This window comes from Muntiacus reevesi, chromosome 1 (genome assembly GCF_963930625.1).
Source record: "Muntiacus reevesi chromosome 1, mMunRee1.1, whole genome shotgun sequence".
NCBI lineage: Eukaryota > Metazoa > Chordata > Mammalia > Artiodactyla > Cervidae > Muntiacus > Muntiacus reevesi.
The window spans coordinates 168,652,675-168,678,178 of record NC_089249.1 but is presented as its reverse complement, the minus strand read 5'-3'; the positions used below and the strand labels follow the sequence as shown (position 1 = coordinate 168,678,178).

The following is a 25,504-nucleotide window of genomic DNA, read 5'->3' as shown; positions in this document are numbered from 1 at the left end:
CCACACAAGAGCCAACTATGAAAGTAACAATGCTTACTTAACATTACCACCTCTCAAAAGACAGAATTCTAATAAATCTGGCACAAAATCTAGACCAGGTTTCATAACTCCAAGCAGCAGAGTAGCAAAGTCTACAGAATATAAGAATTATTGCCAGAAGGAAATTCATCAAATACTTTTAGAAAGCTGTGAACAACTCTGGAAATATTTAGAAACAGTGCTGTTGCCTCCGGCATTCTTAAGTCTCAGGTAACGAGCTTGACTTCTCCAGCTAACTTGGAAACTGCTGGCTGGCAACCAAGAAGGGAAGTAAAGACAGAATACTGATATCTTAGGAACCATCCTGTTAAGGTCATTTGAAAATTCATACTTTAACCAAATTCATTAAATAGCATCCCAATGGAAGGGCTGAGATGGTAGGAATGGGAGTAAAGAGAATGCCCCACTGGTTTTATTTGAGAAAAAAAAAAAAAAAGAGCAGCTGATAAATTCTCCTGGGAACTAAGGGGGCTTCCTTTGGGGCTCAGCTGATAAAGAATCTGCCTGCAACGCAGGAGACGTGGGTTCGATTCCTGGGTTGGGAAGATCCTCTGGAGAAGGGAAAGGCTACCCACTCCAGTACTCTAGCCTGGAGAGTTCCATGGACTGTATGGGGTTGTCCATGGGGTTGCAAAGAGACGGAACTAAAGGGTGTGGGGTACCCTTTCTGTGGAAAGGGTATATATATAGTATATATATATATATATACTATATATATATATATAGTATATATATATATATATAGTTTCTGTGGAAAACTATACATAATTAGCATATTTTATAGGTAAGATTTGCACTTACTTTTAACATTCATTGAAACTAAAATTCTTTTCTTGAAATCACACAATTTTATAATATGGTCAAGAATCCATTCAATGCTTTCCTTTGATAACTATACCTACAATGAACTATCACCAAGCAGCAAGGTAAAAGCTTTCAATCTGGGGCTTCAGGCAGTGACTGAACTATGGTTTCACACCACCTGACTTCCTGCAGCTATCTATCATCAGAAGTATGTATTCTCTCAGAAGCAGCGGGTCTCAGCCAATATGGCTGCCATGTGAAAATGAGACAAGCAGGCATATTATCAATCCCCAAAACAACTCCCAGGAACTGTTCAAAGCAAACCACCTCAGGGGGCAGCCTCCACTTTCCTTTTGACTGTCAGCACGTCCGTCACCTGCACACCCACCAACAAACAAACACAGAAATGGTTCCTGTTACTCCCCACACCAGCTCTCTCCTGCAGGGGGTTAACCTATTCAGGAAGAAGGCAGAGGCGGTAACTGAAACCTCTGAAAGGCACAGGCAGGTATTATGAAGTTTGCAAAAAGCCAGGGTAATAACCATTGCCCTTTCTCTTCCTTTTCAAAAGGGCCGAAACTTTTTCCCTCAATTCATACAAGTTAGACTGAAAGGTAGCAGTAGCTTCACAAAGCAGTCCTTAGCAAAGAAAAATAATTACTACTCATTGCCTTTGCTGTGTGCCTAGCTTTGTTAAGAGCATAGTTTGTTAAATGTCATGGTTTAGGTGATTTGCTGGAACTAAACTACTGCTAAAGAAGAATCAATAGGCTTTGTGTCTATATTCTGACTCCATTCCCTTAACTGGAACATTTCCATTTTTCCCAAAGACCATTCTAATCAAAAACAAACTCTCCATGGAGCTAGCTGCCCACCAGGCACCTTTCAGCCACTGTTTACATTAACTCTGGACAGTCTGCTAGAAGGAAAAACAAGCTTCCAAGGACTCAATTACAAAACCTGAGCCTTTTATCACTTCTCTAGTTAGGAATACTTAGAAGAGAAAATTCTCTTTTATAAGATTGTCAATAAAGAAGCCTCAAAGGTACCAGGTTGTGGCAAACTGCTGAGAAGAAAAACAGTACCATAACATCTCCTTAGAAGAGGGCAAATTTTACAGGCAAAAGAGGGGAGAAATGTTCTTTTAACCTACCTATTATTGTACTTTACAAGCTAAAGGAATTATGAAAATCTCCCTCATTCAATCTTGGTTTAATAAAATACATCCAGTCTCCAAGGTAAGGTTGGATGTTCACACAGAAACCTCAGAAAATTATGTTAAAAATTTTATAACCCGAAGAAAATCCCATATCAAGATCAATACCCTTGTTCCATCTAACCCATATTCTTATCCCCACCCCACAATTCTTCTTAAGGTTTTGCTCTCTGAAATAAGACTGCCTGAGTTTTAATACCAAACCAGTCAACTTACTAGCGCTGTCAACTTGGGTCAAGTTTCTTGGTTTCATGTGTAAAAACAGAGATGGTAACATGGCTATAATATAAAAGCAGATAAGCTATGCAAAATACTTAACACAATTTCTGGCATGTAATTAAAGCTCAGTAATGATCAGTTGCCATTACTTTTGTTGTTATTACACTTCATTTCAGCTCAGGCACCACTTCTTCCAGAAAGTCTTCCTAGAAATCTTCACCCAAGATTCCTCTCTTGTGCATAGCCTACATATATCTCTACCACTGCATTTCTCTAACCGGATCATATTCGTTTGTCTGCCTCAACGTTCTGCCCTCTTGAAGAGCTGGGATTTTCACCAGTACCTCTGTGTTTCTTATCCAGTCTCTCAGTCATGTCTGACTCTGCAACCCCATGGACAGCTGCGTACCAGGCTCCCCTATCCTTCACCACTTCCTCAAGTCTGCTCTAACTCATGTCCATTGAGTCGATGATGCCATCCCACCATCTTATCCTCTGTCATCCTCTTCTCCTTCTGCCCTCAATCTTTCCTAGCATCACAGTCTTTCCCAATGAGTCGGCTCTTCGTATCAGGTAGCCAAAGTACTGAAGTTTCAGCTTCATCATCAGTCCTTCCAATGAATATTCGGGGTGATTTCCTTTAGGATTGACTGGTATGATCTCGTTGCAGTCCAAGGGACTCTCAAGCGACTTCCCCAGAGCCACAGTTCAAAGGCATCAATTCTTTGGTGCTCATGTCATACATGACTACTGGAAAAACCATAGACTATACGGACCTTTGGAGGTAAAGTCAAGTCTGCTTTTTAATATGCTATCTAGGTTTATCATAGCTTTTCTTTCAAGGGACAAACGTCTTTTATTTTCATGGCCGCAGTCACTGTCTCCAGTGATTTTGGGGCCCAAGAAAATAAAGTCTGTCACTGTTTCCATTGTTTCCCTATCTATTTGCCATGAAGTGACGGGACCAGATGCCATGATCTTAGTTTCTTGAATGTGGAGTCTTAAGCCAGCTTTTTCACTCTCATCTTTCACCTTCATCAAGAGGTTCTTTAATTCCTCTTCGCTTTCTGCCATAAGGGTGATGTCATCTGCATATCTGAAGTTATTGATATTCCTCCTGCAATCTTGATTCCAGCTTGTGCTTCATCCAGTCTGGCATTTCACATGAGGTACCCTGCATTTAAGTTAAACAAGCAGGGTGACAATATACATACTCCTTTCCCAATTTTGAACCAAGCTCTTGTTCCATGTCCGGTTCTAACTGTTGCTTCTTGACTTGCATACAGGTTTCTCAGGAGGCAGGTAAGGTGGGCTGGTATTCCCATCTCTTGAAGAATTTTCCACAGTTTGTTGTGATCCACATAGTCAAAGGCTTTACTGTAATCAATGAAACAGAAGCAGATGTTTTTCTGTAATTCTCTAGCTTTATCTATGATCCAAAGGATGTTGGCATCTTGATCTCTGGTTCCTCTGCCTTTTCTAAATTGAGCTTGTACATCTGGAAGCTCTCCGTTCACATACTGTTGAAGCTTAGTACGAAGGACTTTGAGTATTACTTTGCTAGCACGTGCAATGAACACAATTGTGCAGTAGTGTGAACATTCTTTGGCACCGCCCTTCTTCAGATTGGAATGAAAACTTACCTTTTCCAGTCCTGTGGCCACTGCTGAGTTTTCCAAATTTGCTGGCATGTTAAGCGCAGCACTTAAACAGCATCTTTTAGGATTTTAAACAGCTCAGCTAGAATTCCATCACCTCCACTAGCTTTGTTCATGATGCTTCCTAAGGCCCACTTGACTTCACACTCCAAGATGCCTGGCTCTAGGTGAGTGATCACACCATCATGATTATCTGGGTCATTAATACCTTTTTTGTATGGTTCTTCTATGTATTCTTACCACCTCTTCTTAATCTATCTAAACCTCTTCTATTCTTACCACCTCTTAATATTCTGCTTCTGTTAGGTCTACATTGTTTCTGTCCTTTATTGTGCCCATCTTTGCATGAAATGTTCCCTTGGTATCTCTAATTTTCTTGAAGTGATCTCTAGCCTTTCCCATCCTATTGTTTTCCTATATTTTTTTGTATTGTTCACTTAAAAAGGCTTTCTTATCTCTCCTTGCCCTTCTCTGGAACTCTGCATTCAGATGCATGTATCTTTCCTTTTCTCCTTTGCCTTTAACTTCTCTTTTTTCTCAGCTATTTGTAAGGCCTCCTCAGACAACCATTTTGCCTTTTTGCATTTCTTTTTCTTGGGGATGGTTTTGATCACCACCTCCTGTACAATGTTAGGAACCTCTGTCCACAGTTCTTCAGACACTCTACAAGATCTAATCCCTTGAATCTATTTGTCACCTCCACTGTATAATCGTAAGGGATTTGATTTAGATCATACCTGAATGGCCTAGTGGTTTTCCCTACGTTCTTCAATTTAAGTCTGAATTTTGCAGTAAGGAGTTCATGATCTGAGCCACAGTCAGCTCCTAGTCTTGTTCTGCTGACTGTATACAAGCTCTCCATCTTTGGCTACAAAGAATATAATCTGATTTCAGTATTGACCATCTGGTGATGTCTACGTGTACAGTCGTCTCTTGTGTTGTTGGAAGAAGGTGTTTGCTATGACCAGAGTGTTCTCTTGCAGGACATTCTCTGCATCTGTAGCACGTTATCTGTATTTGTTGACAGAGCAAAATGCTTGGCACATAGTAGGCATTCAAAGAATTATCTTTAAATTTATTTAAATATTGGGTAAACTTTAAAAATTACGTGTTTTTTTTTTTTTTAACTAACAATATCTGTCAAAAGATGTCAGCTCTAATATGGAATTACTTCAGTTTTAGTCAGATTCTTAATGTTATTTCATTTCCTTGACTAAAAGAAGGGAGGGAGAGGAGAGAAAACCAAAGCTCCCAGTTCACTAAGAAATGAGAAAGAGCTTTGTGAATTAAATTGGGGAGAGCACTGAATGGCAGGAACGACGAAAGACATGCAAAATGAGAAACTAAAGAAAAGTCAAATGGATTAAAAAAGAGATAATGGAATCTAACATAACCAGCTAGGTAGGATACAGCCTTTCCTGCCTAAACACCGAACTGAAAAATCTTTTCAAATCACAAAGCAATCTTTCCTCATGAAAGGACCAACCAATTTCCAGTTCCCTGAATTATCTATTTCAGACCACTCCACTTCACTCAAAGGCAAGACAGGCTTTCACCATAGAACTTTCAGAACAATGCATTGGTGGGGAACAGCTTCCCAGTTCAACTAGGCAAATAGGCATTCATCACTGACGACATCTAGATCCGTTCAATTTCCCTTCTCTTGAGTAATGATGAAAAGAAAAAGAAAAGGACACATCTGAGTTCTGGTCACCTAGATGAATGGAAACCAGTCTACCACAATTCTATGGCTTTTAGTTTCTACCTGATACTTATTAATAAATCAAAAGTTTGCATTAAATGGATAAGGTTGCTACAAAGTTTCAAAAGATGTATCTGTTAAGATTTAGCTGAAAGCCATTTTCACAACCAAGTCATAAGTGAGAGTAAGAATCAAACTGCTGGTATAGCTGAAAATAGCTCTCCTACCTACTTTATAGTCACCTGCTTAGAAATAAGCCAGTCATCAGGAGCTTTATAATATTTAAAGGCAGATTGAAGGCAAATGATTAAACCATGTATTCAAGAAAAACTGTGACTGGGGGTTACACTGCACGTATCATACACTTAGAATCTGCTGCTTTGCTTTTTCTCCCACCGCCTTATGACTAAAAGCCTGTCAAGGAGAGCACGCCTCCGAGTCACAGCGTGCAGGAGCCCACATCTCTCTGTGTAACACCGTCTTCATATTCAAAAAGCACAGCTATCAAATAGTAACAGACAAACTTCAGTCTGTGAATCAAAGTGGTCTTAAGAAGAAAGACTTTTTTCCCCAAAGAGAAAAGCTGCAGGATATGATGCCAAGAATCAGGCCATTCTCTATACAGCCCACTTGTAGATGTTATCGTTAAGAACCTGCAGCTGATTGCTGTCTATGACTGCAGGGCTGATAAATTATTTGCATTCACAATCATACCAACCTCCTTTGGAAACCCACACAGTGAACCTTGAATCAGAGCACTGTTTTGTTTCAGGGGAAGGTGGTTTTTTTTTTTTTGGTTTTGGTGGGTTTAGGATTTTTTTTTTTTTTTTTTGCTTTTCTTTTCTTTTTTTTTCCTTTTTTTTTTTTGCTAGCTGGTTTTGTTGTTTCTAAACAGAAGATCATTTAGAGGGTTGCAGCAGATATGTAAATTAAATAAAACAGCAGTAAGCATGAGAAAAAATAAGGAAATAATATAGCAAACCATGAAGAATTACTTCAGCAGATTTGGCCAATAGAGGAAAATTTTATGTCAATTTATCCATTAAAAAAATCTCTCATTTTGGAGTATTATGTAAGTCTCACTAAAAAAAAAAAAAAAAACTGCAGTGGGCTGAACTGGGACATGCGAGGACTCAATACTACCAAGTTTCAGATTCTTAAATATCTCAAACCACTTTTTGCTTATAGCAAATAAAATGCAAAGCTACAGATGCTTTCTCATCGGTGTGTAAATGAAAGCAAAACTGTATGAGTAGTTAGTATTCTTAGAATTTTTAAGAGCCAGTTTATTTAAATTAAACCAAAGCTTATCTGTATCTGTACAGAAATAAAAATAATCTTCCTAGGACTCTTATTCTCTAGACTTTACAGAGCTGTACATACTCTTCCCTTTACCCTTTCCTCTGCAACAGAGAAGTAAAAGAGCTCTGCAGGTTAAAAACCACGTCAAATGAATCTGAGAGGAGTTCAAAGGGATTAGAATATCACCTATCTCACCAGCCCGCTAGAGAGCAGGGCTCAGCTCTTCCCTGCTCCACTCTTTATGCTCCCACAACATGTCCTGGAATTTCTCATGCTTTTTTATGTCTCTACATCTATCTTTGCCTCCATAGTGTGAACACTCTGATGGCACGGAAGTGGGTTTTATTTAGCCAGGGACAGTACTTGTTGACATGAATTGTATGTATCTATAGTATGTACTTACCATCTAGATATTAATCATCATTAATTACTTGAATTAAGCATCCTAGAGAAGGTATTAAAAATGCAGTAAGTGTATAACAATACATACAAAGCACCAGAGATCACAAATATTAGAAAAGTGTATTAGAACAGTGTAATCTAGTTAGTCATTAACATAATGTAGTACTGACATTCAGATATGGTTTTTTATTTACTGCAGATGTGTGGCTCTCAATAATTTTATTTTTATGATACCTACATACATACACACATAAATACAAATATATATAAACGTGCGTGTGTGTGTGTATGTATATATATAGGTATTTTTCTCCTATACTTCCATTTTCAAGTTGATTGTAATTCTCACATTCAACAGACAGAAAGAAAAATTTGGGCAAAACGGTCAACATTCCTTACTACCCAATTATCTAGTACAGACTCTATCTAGCCACAGAGAAACTGGCCTTTCCTTATGCTCATCTATAAAATGCCAATATTTCTCTGTGGCTTCAAAGTGACACTAATTCTAGGCAGGACAATAGAGATATCCAAATGCCCCTTGGCCTGTTGCTGTCTCTCACATACACACACTCCCCACAGACACACGGAAAACCCTTGAAAACACACTGTTCGTGGAGGGCCTTCACTCTTTTACCTTTTCCTCCCTAATGAGAGGCAGCCATGCTGCCAAGGCGGTAACCCCCACACGAAATATGAAAGAGTGGGGGCGAAACAGCTCAATCAAACAGCTTGGGGAAGGAAAGGAGGCTACGCCTGTCAGCCAAAGTCTCCGTGAAAAGGCCAGAAAACTTTTCCTTCTGCCATGACTACCCTGGGCAAACCAGCCTGCTTTAGATCTACCCACCTGCACTTAGAGATCAAGCCCTCCCTTTAAACCTTTCACAGAAGAGGTAATATGAAAACTCACCCCATTCTCTGAAAAGGGCCTCATGAGGAACGTCAGGGTGCAGCTTATAAGCATGCCCTGGAGAGCACAGCTGAGAGCGATTCTGAAAACCAAGGAAGAAAGGAAGAGCCAGAAGCTTCTGTCAGGCTGGGACAGGGCCTCCACAAGAACAGGAGTCTCCCTTCCAGTAGGTCCGGAGGTGGCCGGGGCCACAGGGGCCTCCAGTAAGTGGGAACTGAGCAGAGCGAACAAACCCCTCACAGACAGAACTTCCTCAGCAATATCCCTGAAACTACATCTGCAGGTTCACGATGGGATTCACAGGCAGTAGTTACTTCCATCTGGAGTAATAAGTTCCTAAACTTTCTACATTAAGCATGCATGACTTTTATAATCAGAAAAGAAACAGTTAAAGAAATCAAACAAAAAGAAAGAAAAGAAAACCAAGCAACTAGAGAGACTGGTGAAGGGGCATGCAGAGTTAGAAGGGCAGCCAGGCGGCGCTTCTGCACAGGGGGCTATACTCTGCTTCAGGCCAAAGCCACAGACTGACCCAGCAGGACGCAGCTTTCTGAAGTGGAACCTGGCTCTTCAGCATCTCGCTACAAGGCTGCTTCATTTACTCTGATTAAGACTCACTCACTCTACCAGGCCAACTTCCATAAGCTTCCAGCTGACTCAGGCTGCCCTCAGTTAAGGACAATAAGCACTGAATTGTATCAAAAAAAAAAAAAGAAGAAGAAGAAACAGAGTTCTTTCTTACTAGGCAGAACGGCAGTCCCTTCAAAGTTTTAAGCCTAAATCTGAAATTAGAGTACGAAGTAAAACCAATCAGTATAAGCACCTCACCTCCCAGGACTGCTAATTCCCCTTATTACCTAAAAGTGAGAGAATCCATAAGCATTTTAAAATAAATGCTGCTGGATCAGAATCAAAGTATAATGTTAAGCCAGTTGGAAGAAAGCAAGCATTCCTAAACTCCTGTCATTTGCCAGGAGAGTGTTAAAAGAGGAAATGGGATGAGCCACACCCGGCATCCATCTTCAGGGGCAGAGTCTGCAGCTGGCGGAGTTGGATAGGCCTTGGCCAGCATTCCTCTCTGCTTCTGTTTCTGCTAGAATAAGACCTGTTAATTCACCATTCAGGGACATTCACAATTCCTTATCATCCCTGGGTATTTTAGTTTTCTTTTGTGATTGACCAAACAAGTTCAGGATTAATAAAATGTGGTGCTTCCCTTGCACAGGGACTGTTCACCTGAGAACCTAGTAACAAACCTGATGCAAAAAGGATTTTCAAGAGCTGACTGGTTGGGTATATCTAATACCCATGAAATCACCAGAGGACACACATATACTTCCAAACTGGAGCAAGGGCTGCAGCTGTCACACTTTTTCCTAATCTCCAGATAACCACCCTCACTGCTTATTCAGGGATGTGGGTTATTAATGGTGGAGAGAGTGGGCTGGGTTGAAAGGAAAGCTGGATATACTGTATTAATAGACAGGGGCTTCACCTACATAATTCTCAGCAGAAGGTTCCTCTACTAAGACCAGCCTGAGACATCACATTCTCTAGTCTCTTAGGATTCTGCAAGTAAAACTGGGTCTCTCTTATCATTGAAATACCTTAAGACCCTAGAGAGACCTCAGCGTCTTTGAAGGGAACCTTGATAGCAGTAATATCACCCGTGTCAAAGAGAATTTCTTTTCCCTAGTAATGGCCAAGGAATCACTAGGCTGTAAACTCCAAGAGGGCAGAGACCATGTCTGCCTTCCTCACCACTGCATTTCTAATGTCTAGGATGGCAGGTGCCCAATAAATACGTTTTGAAGGAAGGAACTAACTCTGCAAGCTACTTCTGACATAAAATCCAAAAATGCTATTGGAGTAGCCCCAGGCAAAACACTGCCCTGTGACTACAAGAACCAACCTGGCCTAGCACAGGAGTTTGCCAAACATGGGCAGATCATCAGTGTTGGGGGAAGTGAACCAGGGCTAAGGGCCAGCAGAGCAGAGCCCTCTTCCAGAGGAAAAGGATCCCTGGCTGAAGGACCAAACAAGTAGCCAATCTTGCTCCTTAGGGGTATGTTACAGGAAATACAGAGTTCACTCTGTCATGGGCTTCAACCGACCTCAGACCTGAATGGAGGCCTACTTTTCCTGACAGTGCAGAAAAGCCAACTGCCTACAGTATACTTCAAAAAATGTGGGGACTGATGTCCCACTAGAGGTTTAAGAAGCCAACAGAGACCTCAAATCCACTGCCTACTGGGTCATCTCAGGATGAGACAAGAATCGAACTAGTCAGGGTTTTTTATGTCATTGTATCATGACTACTGCTAACATTTGCTAAATTGTTATTTATGTACCTGGAAGTAGGCTAAGCACTTTGCAGGAACATTTCAGTTAATCTTCATAACAACCGTATGCAGAGGTACTGTCATTCTAGTTTTGCAGATGAGGAACCTGACGAAAGGTGAGTTTCAGTAACACCACCCAGTATATAACAGAAGCAGGACTCAGATTCAGGCTTGTCTGACTCCCAAGTTCATGCTCCATGGTCTTGACCACTCTGCCTCCTGCTTCTTGCTCAGCTGATGAACTAGGTAGGTGGTCAAGACCAATTCTTACAACTTCTCTCTAAAACATATCCAGCACTATCTGGAATCAAAAGTGGCTAAAAGATCTTAACAACATGGGCTGACTTTCTCAAGGCAGTTCCTGGATGGAGGATCAGAAAGAAAGTTCAAAGGGTAGGCCCTCAAACCAAGAGCTGTGCATTTTAACCCAAACCCTTCAATACTACTGAACTACAACTGGCACTTGCCAAGAGCATTTGCCAGAGACTGAACAGCGGTGTGTGCCATCTCCCTCTGTGGAGGACAAATCCCATGCTGCTGTAGCTGCTGACTTTCAGCAACCCCTGAGAGGAATTCAGGGTGGAGAGTGAGGCAGTCTGCTCCAGGGAAACTGGTGGAACAGGTCTTAGATATTTTCAGGAACTGATTTATGATCCCAATCCTTCCATCTCTTCATATCTAGAAAAGCACCCTTCATGGTGACATCAGCTCCTCCTGACCAGCGGAAAACCTTTTGTAAAGTAAGTGCATGATTGCATTGAACTCCCCCTTCACCAAAATCTTATATATTATTGATCCTCCCCCCAATGCCTCTTTGGAGCAATCTCTCAGAGCTATCTGAGGTGCTGCCTCCCAGGCTGCAGTCTTCATTTTGCCCCAAATAAAACAACTCACAACTCTCACACTGTGCATCTTTTTTAGCTAACACTACTCACCGAAGCATAGATGTCCAAGGAGTAACCACACACACAGTCTTGATCACGTTCCTGCTCATTCCACACAATGCCTTGAATTGCAAGCTGTTCCAATTAGTAAGACTTTTATACAACTTCCAAAATAAGTCAAAAGACCATATTTTGGTCCTGTATTTGTTACTCTGTTTTTATAAATTCCTCCACTATTTCATTATTTCCTCCCTGAGGAATTTCTAGGAGAGTCAATTTAAAACAGTTTTTAAATTGAATTGGATTTACTGCCTAATTACACCATCTTCTTAACCCTCTTTACTTTGTCACACAAGTTAGGAAATAAGTTTGTGTTTGCATAAAGTGCAAATAGAACCCACCAGAATTACAGTTTTCTGGGCAAGAGAGAAGGACTTAAAGTGATTATCTTTCGTTCACCTGAAACTATCAGAGCATTGTTAATTGGCTATACCCCAACACAAAATAAAAGATTAAAAAGACAAAAAAGATGATTATCTTTTATTGGAGAGTATTTAAGCAAGAGACAATTACTTCATTTCACGGGGAGAGAGGCTAACTTAAGATGATTCTGACTGGTCTTACTTAGGTCAATTAAATTGTGATGCAAAAAGACGCCACAGCCTTGCTCAATGCTAGCTGAATTTTAGAATCAAAGAGCTTGTATGGTTTATGTTAACAGCCAGAAAACCCTACCTTCCCCCAGCTGCCGTGTACTCAAGTCATTACCACAATCTGGGGAGACAGATTTAGGATTAATAATTTATTACATTCCTGCACCGCAATGTAGTTAAGAATGTAGGACACTTTGGCAGGAAAAACTTGCTGCTGAAGGCTCACTGCTCTGAGGTATATAGTCCATTAGTCATCCACCTTAAATTAGGTGCCCAGTAGATACAAGAAGAGCAGCGATACAATGCCACTGAAAACGTGTCCTGAAAATGCTTTCTCTAATATAAAAAGGAGAAATATATTATTCTCTTAAAGGAAAAAGATACCACTTGGTCTGACTGGTACAAGCACAGCACAACTAACAGCTGGGGGCAAAGGAGGAAAGTGAGTTCAGGCGCCTCCTGTCCGCCAAGGGCAAATGCAAGCGGTTATGAGAACAAAATGGGGATGGCAACTGGTGGGGGAAAGGCCTCCTGCTAAGCCAAAAGCTGTCTGTCCCATCTGCAGCCTCTGTGGGGGCTGAGGGTCATAATTAATCTCTCCTACTCAGAGTCCCTGGTGGCTCAGAGGGTTAAGTGTCTGCCTGCAATGCGGGAGACCCAGGTTCGATCCCTGGTCAGAAAGATCTCCTGGAGAAGGAAATGGCAACCCACTCCGGTACTCTTGCCTGGAGAATCCCATGGATGGAGGAGCCTGTTGGGCTACAGTCCATGGGGTCGCAAAGAGTCGGACATGACTGAGCGACTTCATTTTCACTTTCACCCAGAGTTTAGGACTAATTAAAAAAATAAAACATGGCAGTTAGAGGTACATGGAGACCAAAGTATTTTTATAAGGGATAAGGTGACTAGAGCACATAGCTTAGACGTACAATCACAAATGCGTTTCCTAATACTTTCCTACACTGAATTAAACTTATCAACTGGACAAATATAGGCTGCCCTGCCATGGGCACCAGTTAGATCATGGCAGGGAGAGAACGCATGGAAATTCTGAAGACTAGCCATTCCCTACAACAGAATTCTTTTCCAGTATCACTAGTCAGAAAAATCACTTTTCCACTCCTGGAGAGAATCAGAAAAGGTCGGGGGAAAAGAACAAAAATTATCATCCTGGGAAGTGAAGTGTCTACTTAATGGACCAAGACTGAAAAAACAGCATAGGAAAGATTGATTCTCCTTATTGATTCCAAAGTGGTCCTATCTCAAACATTATCCTTAGGTTAACCCAACAAACCTTAATTGCTACCTACTACATGCTATATGTCAAGTAAGTAACCATGAGTAACACAGCTTCATGAAGTAGACACATAAGTAAGTACAGTAGACTTCTGCTTCCAGCTATGATGGAGTATGCTGGTACAAGACTCATCATCTATATAAATAACTATAAAACTGGACAGAATACTTAAGACAATTTCTTTCCATCAGGAGATAACAGTGTAAGGTTACAATCCCTGGGAGAAGGGAAACTTGAAGTGAGCCCCAAAGTTGCCCAGTTCTCTTTTAACAACAGTTTCTCAACCACAGCACAGAAAACTGGGACCCAAACAGTACAGAGTATCATCAAGCCCAAGTGGCAGAGTTCTGAGTGTGGCTAGAATCTGAGTGGCAGGACACTGGACAAGGAGCTGTGAAAATAGGGAAATCCCAAAAGGCTGAGGGCTGGGACATAAAGGCACACAAAGATCTGTATATACCAGATGCTACAGCGATGAGAAGGAAACAGAAACACTAGAGGTCAAGCAGTGCTGGGGTAGGGATGAGGAGCATTTTAGAACTCCGGCTCTGCCAAAGTGAAGAAATCACACCAACCACACATACCAGTAGACACTAGAAAGGCCTTTAGGAGTACAGACCCCATTCAAGGGCATGACCTACTCTGAACCTCTCCTCTCAAAGCCTAAAACCACGCAGTGCAATATGGCATAATAACAGAGCAATGTATAGATAATATGAGAACACTAAAGAAAAATTCCAAATCAGAGGCTTTGGGGAAAGGACCAGAGAGGAGTTTAAGTTTACCTCAACCAGAATACATCAGGCAGAATGGTAACGGCACAGGCAGAGGAATACTGCACTCTACGTGGAAACATGAGCTGGCACTCTGTGAATAGTGAGTTCAAAGTGGAGGTGAAAAGGGAGTATAGAATGACGCAGGGACTGATATACCTCAGAGTATGAGTTGAGATGGTCTTTGCCCTGGGGGCTTCCCTGGTGGCTCAGTGGTAAAGAATCCACCTGCAAGGCAGGAGATGCAAGAGACATGGATTCGATCCCTGGGTCAGGATCATCCCCTGGAGGAGGAAGTGGCAATTAACTCCAGCATTCTTGCAGGGAAAATCTCACAGACAGAGGAGCCTCATGGCATACATGGTCTTTGTACTGCTACAGGGAATAAAGGAAGAAGAGGGGTAAAAGATGATTTCAGTCTTGATACATTAAGTTGGAGATACGTGACATACAGGTGGCTATGCGGTCTGAGGTCCAACAGAGAAGTAAATGAACACATATAGACATGGGAGCAGTGAGCATACAGGTTACAACTAAAGGAAAAAAAGAGATTGTCCAGGGTGGGCACACAAGAAAGAGTAGAAACAGAACTCCAAAGAACAAAACATTTAAGGGACAAGCTGCGAAAAGGCTGAGGAAGAATAATTAGAAAGTGCGATACATTAGCTGAAAGGAGAGCAAAGAACAGCATGGTTGTAACTTAAGGCAACTGAGAAAAGGGAATCAAGAAAGCAGTCAAAGGAGTCAAATGCAGCAGAGGTGTTAAGTAAAAAGTAAAGGTGTCAAGCTAGGGAGGTCATGGTTACCTCGGTAAAAGCCAGGGTTTAGGCAGAAGCCAGACCTCACTGGTTCAGAAGAGGACAGAGGTGGGAGAACAGAGACAGCAAATGTGGTGTTGCTTGTTCAGAAAGCTTGCCTGGCTGGGAAAGACGAAGCCAGGAACCTGGCCAGAGATCCCTCACAAAGAACAATGCTTGGCTCAAAAAATATTTGTGAAGTGAATAAGCGATCAAAAAAAAAAAAAAAAAACAAATAAATGATCTGCACCCATCTGGTTGTATGACTAGCCCTTGTTTCTTACTGTGTCGGTTTGTCTGTTGGCAAACTGGATACGTATTAAGACCAAGCCAGGTTCCATTTCCTTCACAAAGCCTTCCCTGATTTTTCTCACCTTCAACAACCTCCACTACGACAAACAAAAAAAAACCAGAGAATAACAAGTGTTGGTGAGGACATGGAGAAATGTTCTGGAACCCTCATACACTGCTGGTGGAAATGTAAAACGATGCGGCTGCCGTAGTAAACAAAAAGTTAAACAGTTACCATATGATTCAGCAACTCTACTATATAAAACAAAACCTATATCTAAAATATTATTCAGCCATGAAAAGGAAAGAGGTACTGAAACATGTCACAACATGAATCTTGAAAACATGACTCTAAGCGAAAGAAGCTAGACATGAAAGGCCACTTACTGCGTGAATGCAATTATATTAAATGTCCAGAAAAGGCAAACTCATAGAGTCGGAAAGTAGATTAGTGGCTTCCAGAAGCTAGAGGAGGGAGAAATAGGGAATGACTGCTAACAGGTATGAGGTTTCTTTTAGGAGATAAAATGTTCTGGAATTAAATAATGGTATTATATATCAATTAAAAAACAGCCACCTCTAATCTGTCACTACTGAACTCCTAAATTTTACCTATCTATTTAGCCTGATATCTACTTATTTGTATTGAGTAAAACTGCTCTTTCCAGTGAGAGAGAGGTTCCTTGAAGACAGATAGTTTTGTCCTGGACTACTATTTTATTCGCTTCCTAACAGATACCCTTACCTCTAGCCCTCATCTCCCTCCCCTTGCCATCTTTCTCCCATCCGCACCATTACCATTCGTCTATATTCCAGCCAAAATGTTCCAGGAATGTACCAGTATTACTCTTCTGCTCAAAGTTTTAATAGCTCCCAATTTTCTAAGGCAACGTTCTCCAAAGTAGAGTTTTGGCTTACCAGAGATACACAAGACAAATTATGGAGTTAGGAAAAGAAAATATTAAAACTATTAATATTTGTTTTTAGTTGCTCTTATTAAGGTTTTGCTTTTGGAATCTCTTATAAACATAAGACTTCAGCACAACGGTGCTTGTTTATAATGTATAAACAAAAATTGGAGCACAGCCTCAACTTTTTAATGGATATGAGTGCATAATCAAGAAAATTTGTAGACCACCTGCCTTAAACATATCAAAGCTGCTTTCTATGGCATATAAGATCCTTCATCACCTGGCCACCATCTACCTCTTCAGAAGGCACCATTCCAGCTCTGCTCTTTTTATTTCAGCAGCACTAATTTGCGTGCAGAGTATCCTTTATTTACCAAGCTGTTTCATAATTTTGTGCTTTTGCTCTTTCAATTCCATTGCCTGGGAATCGTCTTCAAATTCAGCCTTCAACATTCTGTCAGGCATCAGCTTCCCTGGAGAGAACGCTTCAGTACTCCCGGTTCTTCTCTAAGCTGAATGCGTCTCTGGCTGCGGCAGCACTCTGGGCACTGCACCCCTCTATCTCTTCACTTACCACATCACAGTATTTATACATCTATCTCCCTCGTTAAACTAGGAGTTCTTCCAGGGCAGGAACTGCATTACACTCATCTTTATTAACCTCGTGCTTCGTCCAGGACCATAATCCTAGGAAGTTTTAAAAAACTGGTTCTGAATTGAATCTTTTTTCTCTGTACTCAAAATACTTATTAACTAACTCTGTAATCTATTTCCCAGAAGCAAGACAACAACAGTAAACATTTTCACAGCCAATTGTTAGCTTCAGGTATACACTAGCCTCAAAGACTCATCTTGGTTTAGCTTTCCAAGGCTGGTTCTGGCCCTTTAAATGTTAACATATTTTTGAATTGTTATTATATATGTTAAAAGGTTAACATGTTTGCGAATTTAAATGCCAAATATTAGTTATGCTTGGAAAGAACTTAAAGAGCAACTGGGTGAGGATATTGATTTCAAAGTGAAGGGAACGGTCTTTCTCAAAGGAAAGCAGGATGTTTGCTTTGATATCCCTACTGCATCAGTAACAGAAGTACAGGAAGAGTGGCAAGACTCATGACATGGGCAGTTTTCGGCGGCCACGGGGCAACCAGAGCTAGAAGCACCACAAGGATACTGTAACTTCCGAGGACAATGCGGAGGCAGGAGGCTTCAGGGGACATCGTGAGGGCAACCGAGGTGTCAGGGGACAACAGGAAAGCAGAAGTTTCAGAGGACAGCAACCAGGAGGTGGCAACAAAACTAACAGATTCCAAAACAAAGGTCAGAAGCGGGGTTTTAACAAAGCATTCGGGCAGTAATCTGAAGTAGAGGATTTATGTGGCAAAAACAAAACTGTGTTCAGCAACATGGAACTGAACATTATTTTTCACACAAAGTTAAAAGCACATTGTATTTCCATTCTGACCACTTGGCCAGTCCCCATCTCTTTGAGAGAGATAAGCTTCATCTAAATTATTTCATCTGACTGATGACTGTCATTTCTAACTTTACTGCTACTTCTGTCTCAGGTGTTCCTTTGGAAAAGGTGTATGTTCATTACATACTCTAACATATTGTCTATAGATTATAAGATAAAGTCAAGTATGCATCTACTGACACTTTTTAAGTTGACCCATTTTATATTTAGAAATGTCTCTTAATAGTAGGCGTCCCTGGTAGCTCAGATGGTAAAGAAGCTGCCTGCGATGCAGGAGACCCATGTTCGATCCTTGGGTGGGAAAGATCCCCTGGAGAAGGAAATGGCAACCCACTACAGTATTCTTGCCTGGAGAACTGCACAGACAAAAGTGCCTGGCAGGCTATAGTCCATGGGGTCACAAAGAGTCAGACACAACTGAGCAACTATCACTCACTCACACTATCTGTGAATATCTTAATCAGATCATGATGTTCTCAAAGGCATTACGTCTCCTTAAAGTGCCTTCACATATCTCTGCTCTGATTGTGTTCATTCTAAGCTTTCACTCTCAAACGACAGACTGTATTGATTTTAATGTTAATTTTCAAGGGACAATTCTCTTATTGCTAATTTATTATTCAGTCAACAAATATTTTTATGGTGCATCTACTATATGCCAAGCCCTTGGTACTTGCTAGGAAAAGCTGGCGTAAGCAACGAAGGCAAAATCTCAGCTCTCAAGAAGCTGACAACCTATCGCAGGAGTTTACAAATTCTTGGGGTCACTTCACATTTGTCTCCAGATATTGATAATCCCCACGTCCAAAATGCTATTTTAAGCCATTTAACAATAACATTAGAAAAACAGTGATTCAGTGGCTCACAAAGAAAACACAGAGCATCTTCTATCAAACAGTTATCACTGCTTCCTAGCAGTGGGTTCCAGCATTGAACCCAAAAATGAAATAAAAAAGAAGCCCATTATACATAAGTCAATGTACACCTGGGGTTCTCCCAGAGATGAAGAAACTGCTAAGGAACGGGGATAAGTTAAGAGCTGCAGAGCTGCTTTATTTTGGTTAGCTTTTCAAGAATAATTTCTATAATCCATGAACTAAAGACAACAACAATCAGAAATTCATTTTATCAGGGAAAACTTAAGAGCTCAGGTAAAAACCAAACAAATTCATAAGTAGATAAATACTGATTCAGGCTACCAACAACAGGACTTTGCTGCTATTGTCTTGTTGTTGCTTTTTCAAATAGGGTCTACCCCGCCCCCCTTATGAAGAGTTAACATGTACCCTGGAAAACACAGAGAAGAATCAACATAAAGAGTAACAACCAGTGGGGAGGGCTATGCTGTGCATCCCTTCACTCTCGCTGCAGGGAGATGGCTCAGCAACTTCTCCTAAGGAGGTTCCTGACCTCTGTCATCTCCGGGAAGCCCTCTCAGTCGGTGGGCAGCCCTTACCTCCAGGGCACTGGAGACCCCAACGGCAGTCCTAGTAACCTGACAGGAACACCCAGCCACGCCTGGTCGACGGACACCACCAGTGTCTGCACAAACTCTAACATCCAGGATGGACCTGACTTTCAAGACCGAGCTGTCAGCAGGGAGATACCTGTGGTTGTGGATCTCCACGCACAGTGGTGTGGTCCCTGCGAGATCTGGGGGCCAAGGTTAGAGAAAGTGGCAACCAAGCAGCAAGGGAAGGAGAGGATGACCACACAGACCTCGCCGCAGAGTAGGCTAACACGGCCATGGAGAACGGGGATGTGGTGGACAAGTCTGTGGACATCAAATGATGAGGACGAGCTGGAGACCTTCCTGAAGAAGCTGACCGGCTGACAAGCGGGAAGCATCCTGACTGCCCCTGCCCGCCTGGGCCCCACAGTGCCAGGGGAACCCTGATACAACTCACACCCTTTCTTCGCTGGCCCTTCCCACCTCCTCCCTCCGTCCGGCCCCAAGCTTTGGAGACCAAGCCTCCAAACACGGTGGCCAGGGTGGCCACCTGAGGGACAGGGCTGCCCAGCTGAGAGTCGTCTCCCCCCAGCCCCCAGCCCCGGCTCTGCCTGCTCCCTCCAGGGCTTGTGGCCCTGCGCTAAGGATGCTGGGACAGAGCCCTGGGGCCAGCCGGCAGTAACGGTTTAAGTCCTGTCTCCCTGTTCCCTTCTGGTCTGAACACTGGTGCCTGGCTCATTTGCCTCCTGCATTTTTCTTTCCTGCTGCTGTTTTGTAAAAAGACAAAGAAGGAAAAAGAAACCCAAACAAGTGAGAATAAAATATATAATTCTCTCATTTCTCATAGGTCTGTAATAAAGAACTTTATGTGATCCTTCTATGGCCCACTGTGAATAACAGACCCTGGGCCCTGGACTACATGACCCTGTATCTACACCCCCCCTCCTGCAGAGAGCCCCCTCCCTCTTTTCTCCCAGGCGCCAGGGCAGCGAACATGTGTTGGGCTGAGGGTATCCTGCAAACCCTTGACTCTGCAAGGCTCAAGACACTACTCTCCCCCACCATTAGATGGCCCTTTGGTTCTCTGAGGCTTCATTAAAAAACTGGACCAATAAAGCTAGGGTTTACACTGTCAAAAAAGAAAAAAGAGAGAGACAACAATTCCACTACTCAAATATACATATATATGTGTGTGTGTGTGTGTGTGTGTGTGTGTATATATATCTCTTGTTTCAGACTTTCTGTTATACAAAAATACTTCTCTTTTCACAAAACTGACACCAATTTTGAACATGAATATGCAATTGTGTATCATGTTTTTTCATGCTTAACATCAGGAGCATTTTCCATGTACTTGTTCCTCTAAAATGTAAATTTTTAAGTCAGATAATATTTCACCATAATTTCAGTCAGATAATATTTCGCCATAATTTCACCACACTCTCATTGTGGGGCAGGTAGCAGTAATGTTTTCCAACACAGAATAAATGAGTGTGGATGAATGCTCTCATTCACAACCATCTAAATATGCCCTTGAGGTAAATTCCTAAAAGGGAAATTACTAAGTCAAAGAACATGAACTTTTTAAGGATCCTGATTTATGTCAAAAAGTTCTCTATTCAACTCTCCAGCACAACAGGAGACCAACCACATCACCCCTTGGCAGCACTAGATATTTCTACTTTGATCTTCATCAATATGACAGGTTAAAAAGGATTTCTCATTTTACTCTGCAGCTCTTTGGTCAGTAATGAGAATGAACATTTTTTAATGTTATAAATCATTTTAATTTCTTATTTATGATACTCTGTTTATGTCTATTATTTACTTTTGCTATTAGGACATTGTGCTTTTTAAAAAATTGATCTAAGAGCTCTGAAAAATTAAAACACACAAATAATCTATCTGTCATGTGTTGCCTGCATGTTCACTCAGTTTGAACACACACAGGTCTTGGTTCTTCCATAGTAAAAGCTCCAAACTTTTCTAAAATGGAATTGGTACAATCTAATTCCCATCAGAGCCACTCCTACCAAGTACCACCTCTATACCTTTATACTCAATGTGTTTCTTAGGGTGCTGTTTTTAAGCACCAGGCTCACCAGGGATACTAAAGACTAGCCCAATGAACCCACAGCACTCTGTTTAACTAACTAGCTTGGAAAATACAAAAAACACTCAGAAAAGCTTCTTCCTCCCCTATACTCAGAATCCCTCAAATAACAAGCTGTTCATTTTGGTTCAGGGCAAAAAAAGCTGCCTTTGGTCCTCCAAAAGATCACCTGTGGTTGGAAGGCAGCAAAGCAGAAGAAAAAGAGCGTAAGCTCTAGAGTGGAAAAACCTGCATTTAGATTCCTGGCTCTGTTGTGCTCTTGCTATGTGACCCTGGTCAAGTCATCTTGCTTCCCTGGGCCTCAATTTCCTAATTACAAAAATAAACCTGTTTTAGGGATATCGTAAAGATTAAATTACATACATAATGTCTATAACCTGGGGTCTGGTATACAGTAGGTGCACTTCAAAAAATGTGATTTTCCTAGTCTGATGATGCTAAATCAGCTACTTATTTAATTCAAATAACCTTACATAAAATGTTGACCTGAAATAGCTAGCTGTCCCAGCAAAGCATCATCTGGGTAAAAAATATTTAGGTCAGCTTTCTGTCAACTGCAATTTCCACTGCTATAATTATGCAATCATCAACCACCACTGCAAGACAACAAAAACCTCAAAGCTGATGTCACTGAAATTGCTAAATACAGTAATTATTTGATTCTCAAGATCATGGCCACCAACTCCTTTTGGAAAGCAATAGAAATCTTGGTAATTATAGGATCAAAAGACTGATTAGTTGTCCCAGACAGTGGTTTCTACAAGAGAAGTCTTTTGGTCATTGCCCAGGACAGCAGCATATGCGCAAGTCATTCTCACTTCCATACTCTGAAAGGAACAATGTCAACAAAAGAACCAAAGGAAAAAAGACAGGAAAAAAAAGGGCTACTCTTTGAAATTGAGACTTTTTGGCACTTTTTCCTGGCAAGAGGTAAAAGACTGGTGAAATAATCTCTAGAAGGAAACATACTTTAAAAATCTATCAGCATAACCCCTTTCTATGGAAAAAGGTACATTTTCCTTCTAAGTATAGAAGGTAGATTCCGTCAGGAAAGAAAGCAAAGTATCACTTATGTTCATAGCACTGCACCACATGCTTTAATTACTTTATCTTTTAAATCAAGTTGTGAGGTAGGTCTTACCCTTCTTTACAGATAATAGGTAACTAGATCAAGGTTTTGTAGTTATTAAGTGGAAGAAACATCCAGCTTTCAGACCTAAGTCTAGCTTTGAAACCTTTATCTCTTCATTATATCTTCATGAAATCTCAAAATGATCATGTCAATTCTCTTTTATGAGAAAGAACCCAGGGACTTCCCTGGTGGCCCAGTGGTTAAGACTGCGCTTCCACTGCAGGTGGCACAGGTTCCATCCCTGCTTGGGGAACTAAGAATCCTGAATGCCACATAGCAGCAAGCCAAAAAAAAAATTTTTTTTTTTTTTTTTTTTTTCAAAAAAATGAAAAAAAGAGAAAGAACCCAATTTAAAGTTTGGTCTAAAACAAAACAGACAAACAAGTAAACCCAACAAACTACATGTTCACCAAAAGGGTGACCATTTCTATCAATTAGCTCTTCTGGCTCTTACTAGTCTTAAAAATGAACTGACAGACTCACACAAAGTACCCTTTTAAAAAAATCTTAAATATTAAAGAAAATGGTACCTGTTGACAACCACAAAGCACTGAAGCAGAAGCAAATATAAAACAGGTACAAGCTTTTCAACCGCTTCACAGATGTTTGCCAACAAAATCTTGATAAAATCCAAGAAGCACAGCTTGGCTTGATTCCCAGCTTCTCCATGGCCTTCCAGACAGGCAGAATCAGTCCACTAGAAAGACAGAAAAAGAAGAAATTATATGCCAAGTAATTAATAATTGATTCCTCGAAATGCAGAGTGCTCGACAGTGTGACAGATTAGGGAGAAGAGAAATTTCAAGTTTGTCTTTCACTGTTCATACCTGTCTATAACTCTCAAACCTGAGCTTTGACATAGCCTATAATTATCAGGATAAAAACATAGCAAGGGATATGAAATGAATCCACTGTAAAGCTGAAACACTTTATATTCCATTAATTTCTAATCTAACAGTTAATCATCTATGTGGAAGAGCGGAAAGTGCACCTGACTAAAAAAAAAAGATCTGAGTTTCAGTTCTAGTTCTGCCAACAGCTTTGCGACTTTATCCAAATACTGTTTTTATCTATGAAAAGAAGAGTTTGGAGCATCACAAGTAAACTAATCTGAAGGTTTTTCTAGTTATGTTTTTAGAAAGCTTTAATGTGATTGTCATTAGGTAGGGCATGCATTCTCCAGTTTGCTATTGTCCCCACCACTCTTATCTTTAAAATCTATCCAGATAATACTTTGATGTCACATCCAGGATCCTTAGAATCATTAGCAATTCCTGACTTAAATTCATATATCCACTCAACAAGTATTTACACAACCCCTATTTTGTACTAGGCATCCAGATTCTAGGGGTTGAATGACAGGTCCCTTTCAGAAGAAAAAAAAGACTTTCCATCAGTTTCTTCTTACACAACTTCCCTATATTGTATAAATTATTATATAAATGTTGGCAGCATTATGAGGGTTGATTGAGTTCTGAAGAAGCAATTCAAAAATCTTCTGTACTAAATATGCACCTGTCATGCACATCTAGAAAATGGCACAGACTGACAACCCCCAACCCGAGCCCAGCACTGCCTGGGTTGGATATCAATATCAGGAAATAGACACACACACAGAACTGCAAAACTAAGGTACAGCCCACCCAAGAAAAAGTTTTCACTGAGCCTTAAGCATCTGAAGGACTTCCTCTTTCTCATTCACTTCCATCCACTCCTATTTCTAGTGGTTCGTCATTGTATGTTAGGGGGCAGGGGACAGAAAGGTGTGCAGGCCAGATACATGCTCAAGGGATTATGAAGTGGAGCCTAAGTTAGAAAGTATATCCGGCAACTTTTCTAGCCTCCCAAGAAGGAAAGAGTGAATGTGCATGTGAGTGTGTGTGTATGAATCTTACCCAACACATTACTGCCTACCACAAAAGGATTTTAAATTCAAGGTGACTCAACACCTGTCATCAATAGCGTGGCAGGTGGGCGACAGAAGCATAAAAGAAATGAATAGGTTTTGAAAAGGGGAGTAATAAACACCCCTGGATTGGCAAGCTGATTAGAAGGGCAAGGTCTCAGGAACTGTGCAGGAGACAGAGGTGGTTATTTTCTTGTGAACTCCCAATCAGTCTTTCCTCTGAAACCTACAATTGCTTAAGGGCAGAAATCACTGCTAGGGTCCAGTCAAAGCTTGCTGACCAGAGGCAGGAACAACAACAACACAACACCAAGATCCAAACGGCTTGTTACAGAATCAAAGGGAAACAGCCCAGGGAGAGAACACACACCCCCACAATACTTGACAAATGAAAATCTAGAAAAGCAAGCAAGAGTTCTGGCATTTAGGGCGTTACAAGTACACCCGAAATAAAAGCACTCTCTGTTGCAGCAGCTGTTCAGACAGAAGGGGGTAATGTTTACTTAATACTTCAGGTTGATGGGGGATGTATCATAGTTCAGTCTGTCAGCTACATACGTGGAACTCCATTTATGTACCCAGCGATAAGATGTTTGAACAACGACAGAGCACGTCTGAAACAGCCTATTCAGCTAGTATGAGTAATCAAGAATAAAGCTCTTTAAAAAAAAAAAGTCTCAGATATCTGGGAAAGTTACAGAACAGACTGACATGAAAAGCTTTGCTTATATTTGCAGACACTGTTTTACAAATAGCTGGAAAAATGAACAGATTGTTCTGGGAGGTCGTCCTTCCAACTTGTTCCCTTGCTTCCAGTCTGTTAATCAGATCAGAAAGCTCGAGGAGACTCAGTTAATACTCTTCACTAACTGCATCTGTCGTCAATTGGGCACAAGCACTGTGAGGTGAATGGAAGCAAATCTTTCCTGGAATCTCGCCCGAGGTCTTTTCTCTCGACTTCATTTCACCTTTGTGCTCACTGCAACCACCACAGGACCCCACTGGGGACATAATTTTCTGTGTCCTGAATAAGGCAGGTTTCGCAACGTAATGTACAAGCAGTGCTCAGCCCCGCCCCCCTTATTCAGCATCAACGTGCCGTCTTGGTGGGGAGAACACACACCAGAGACAGTAACTAGGGACGAGGAAGGAAGGAAACCAGCAGCTTCTCGGGGCCGGTCTGTCTGTCCGTCAGGGGATGGAGGGAACGGCAGGACCAGGCCCAG

General features: G+C 41.3%; 1 protein-coding gene and 1 pseudogene across 1 annotated transcript in view; one reads left to right on the top strand and one right to left on the bottom strand.

Moving 5' to 3' along the window:
• KIAA0319L (KIAA0319 like) overlaps positions 1 to 23,100 on the bottom strand; it is a 90,617-nt gene extending 67,517 nt beyond the window's left edge. Inside the window, exon 1 of the mRNA XM_065916657.1 lies at positions 22,903 to 23,100. Coding sequence (XP_065772729.1) covers positions 22,903 to 23,041 — 139 coding nt within the window. The 5' untranslated portion in view covers positions 23,042 to 23,100. The remainder of the gene's footprint in view (positions 1 to 22,902) is intronic.
• Positions 19,053 to 19,511, top strand: LOC136164840 (thioredoxin, mitochondrial pseudogene; annotated as a pseudogene).
• Positions 23,101 to 25,504: the final 2,404 nt, after the last annotated feature.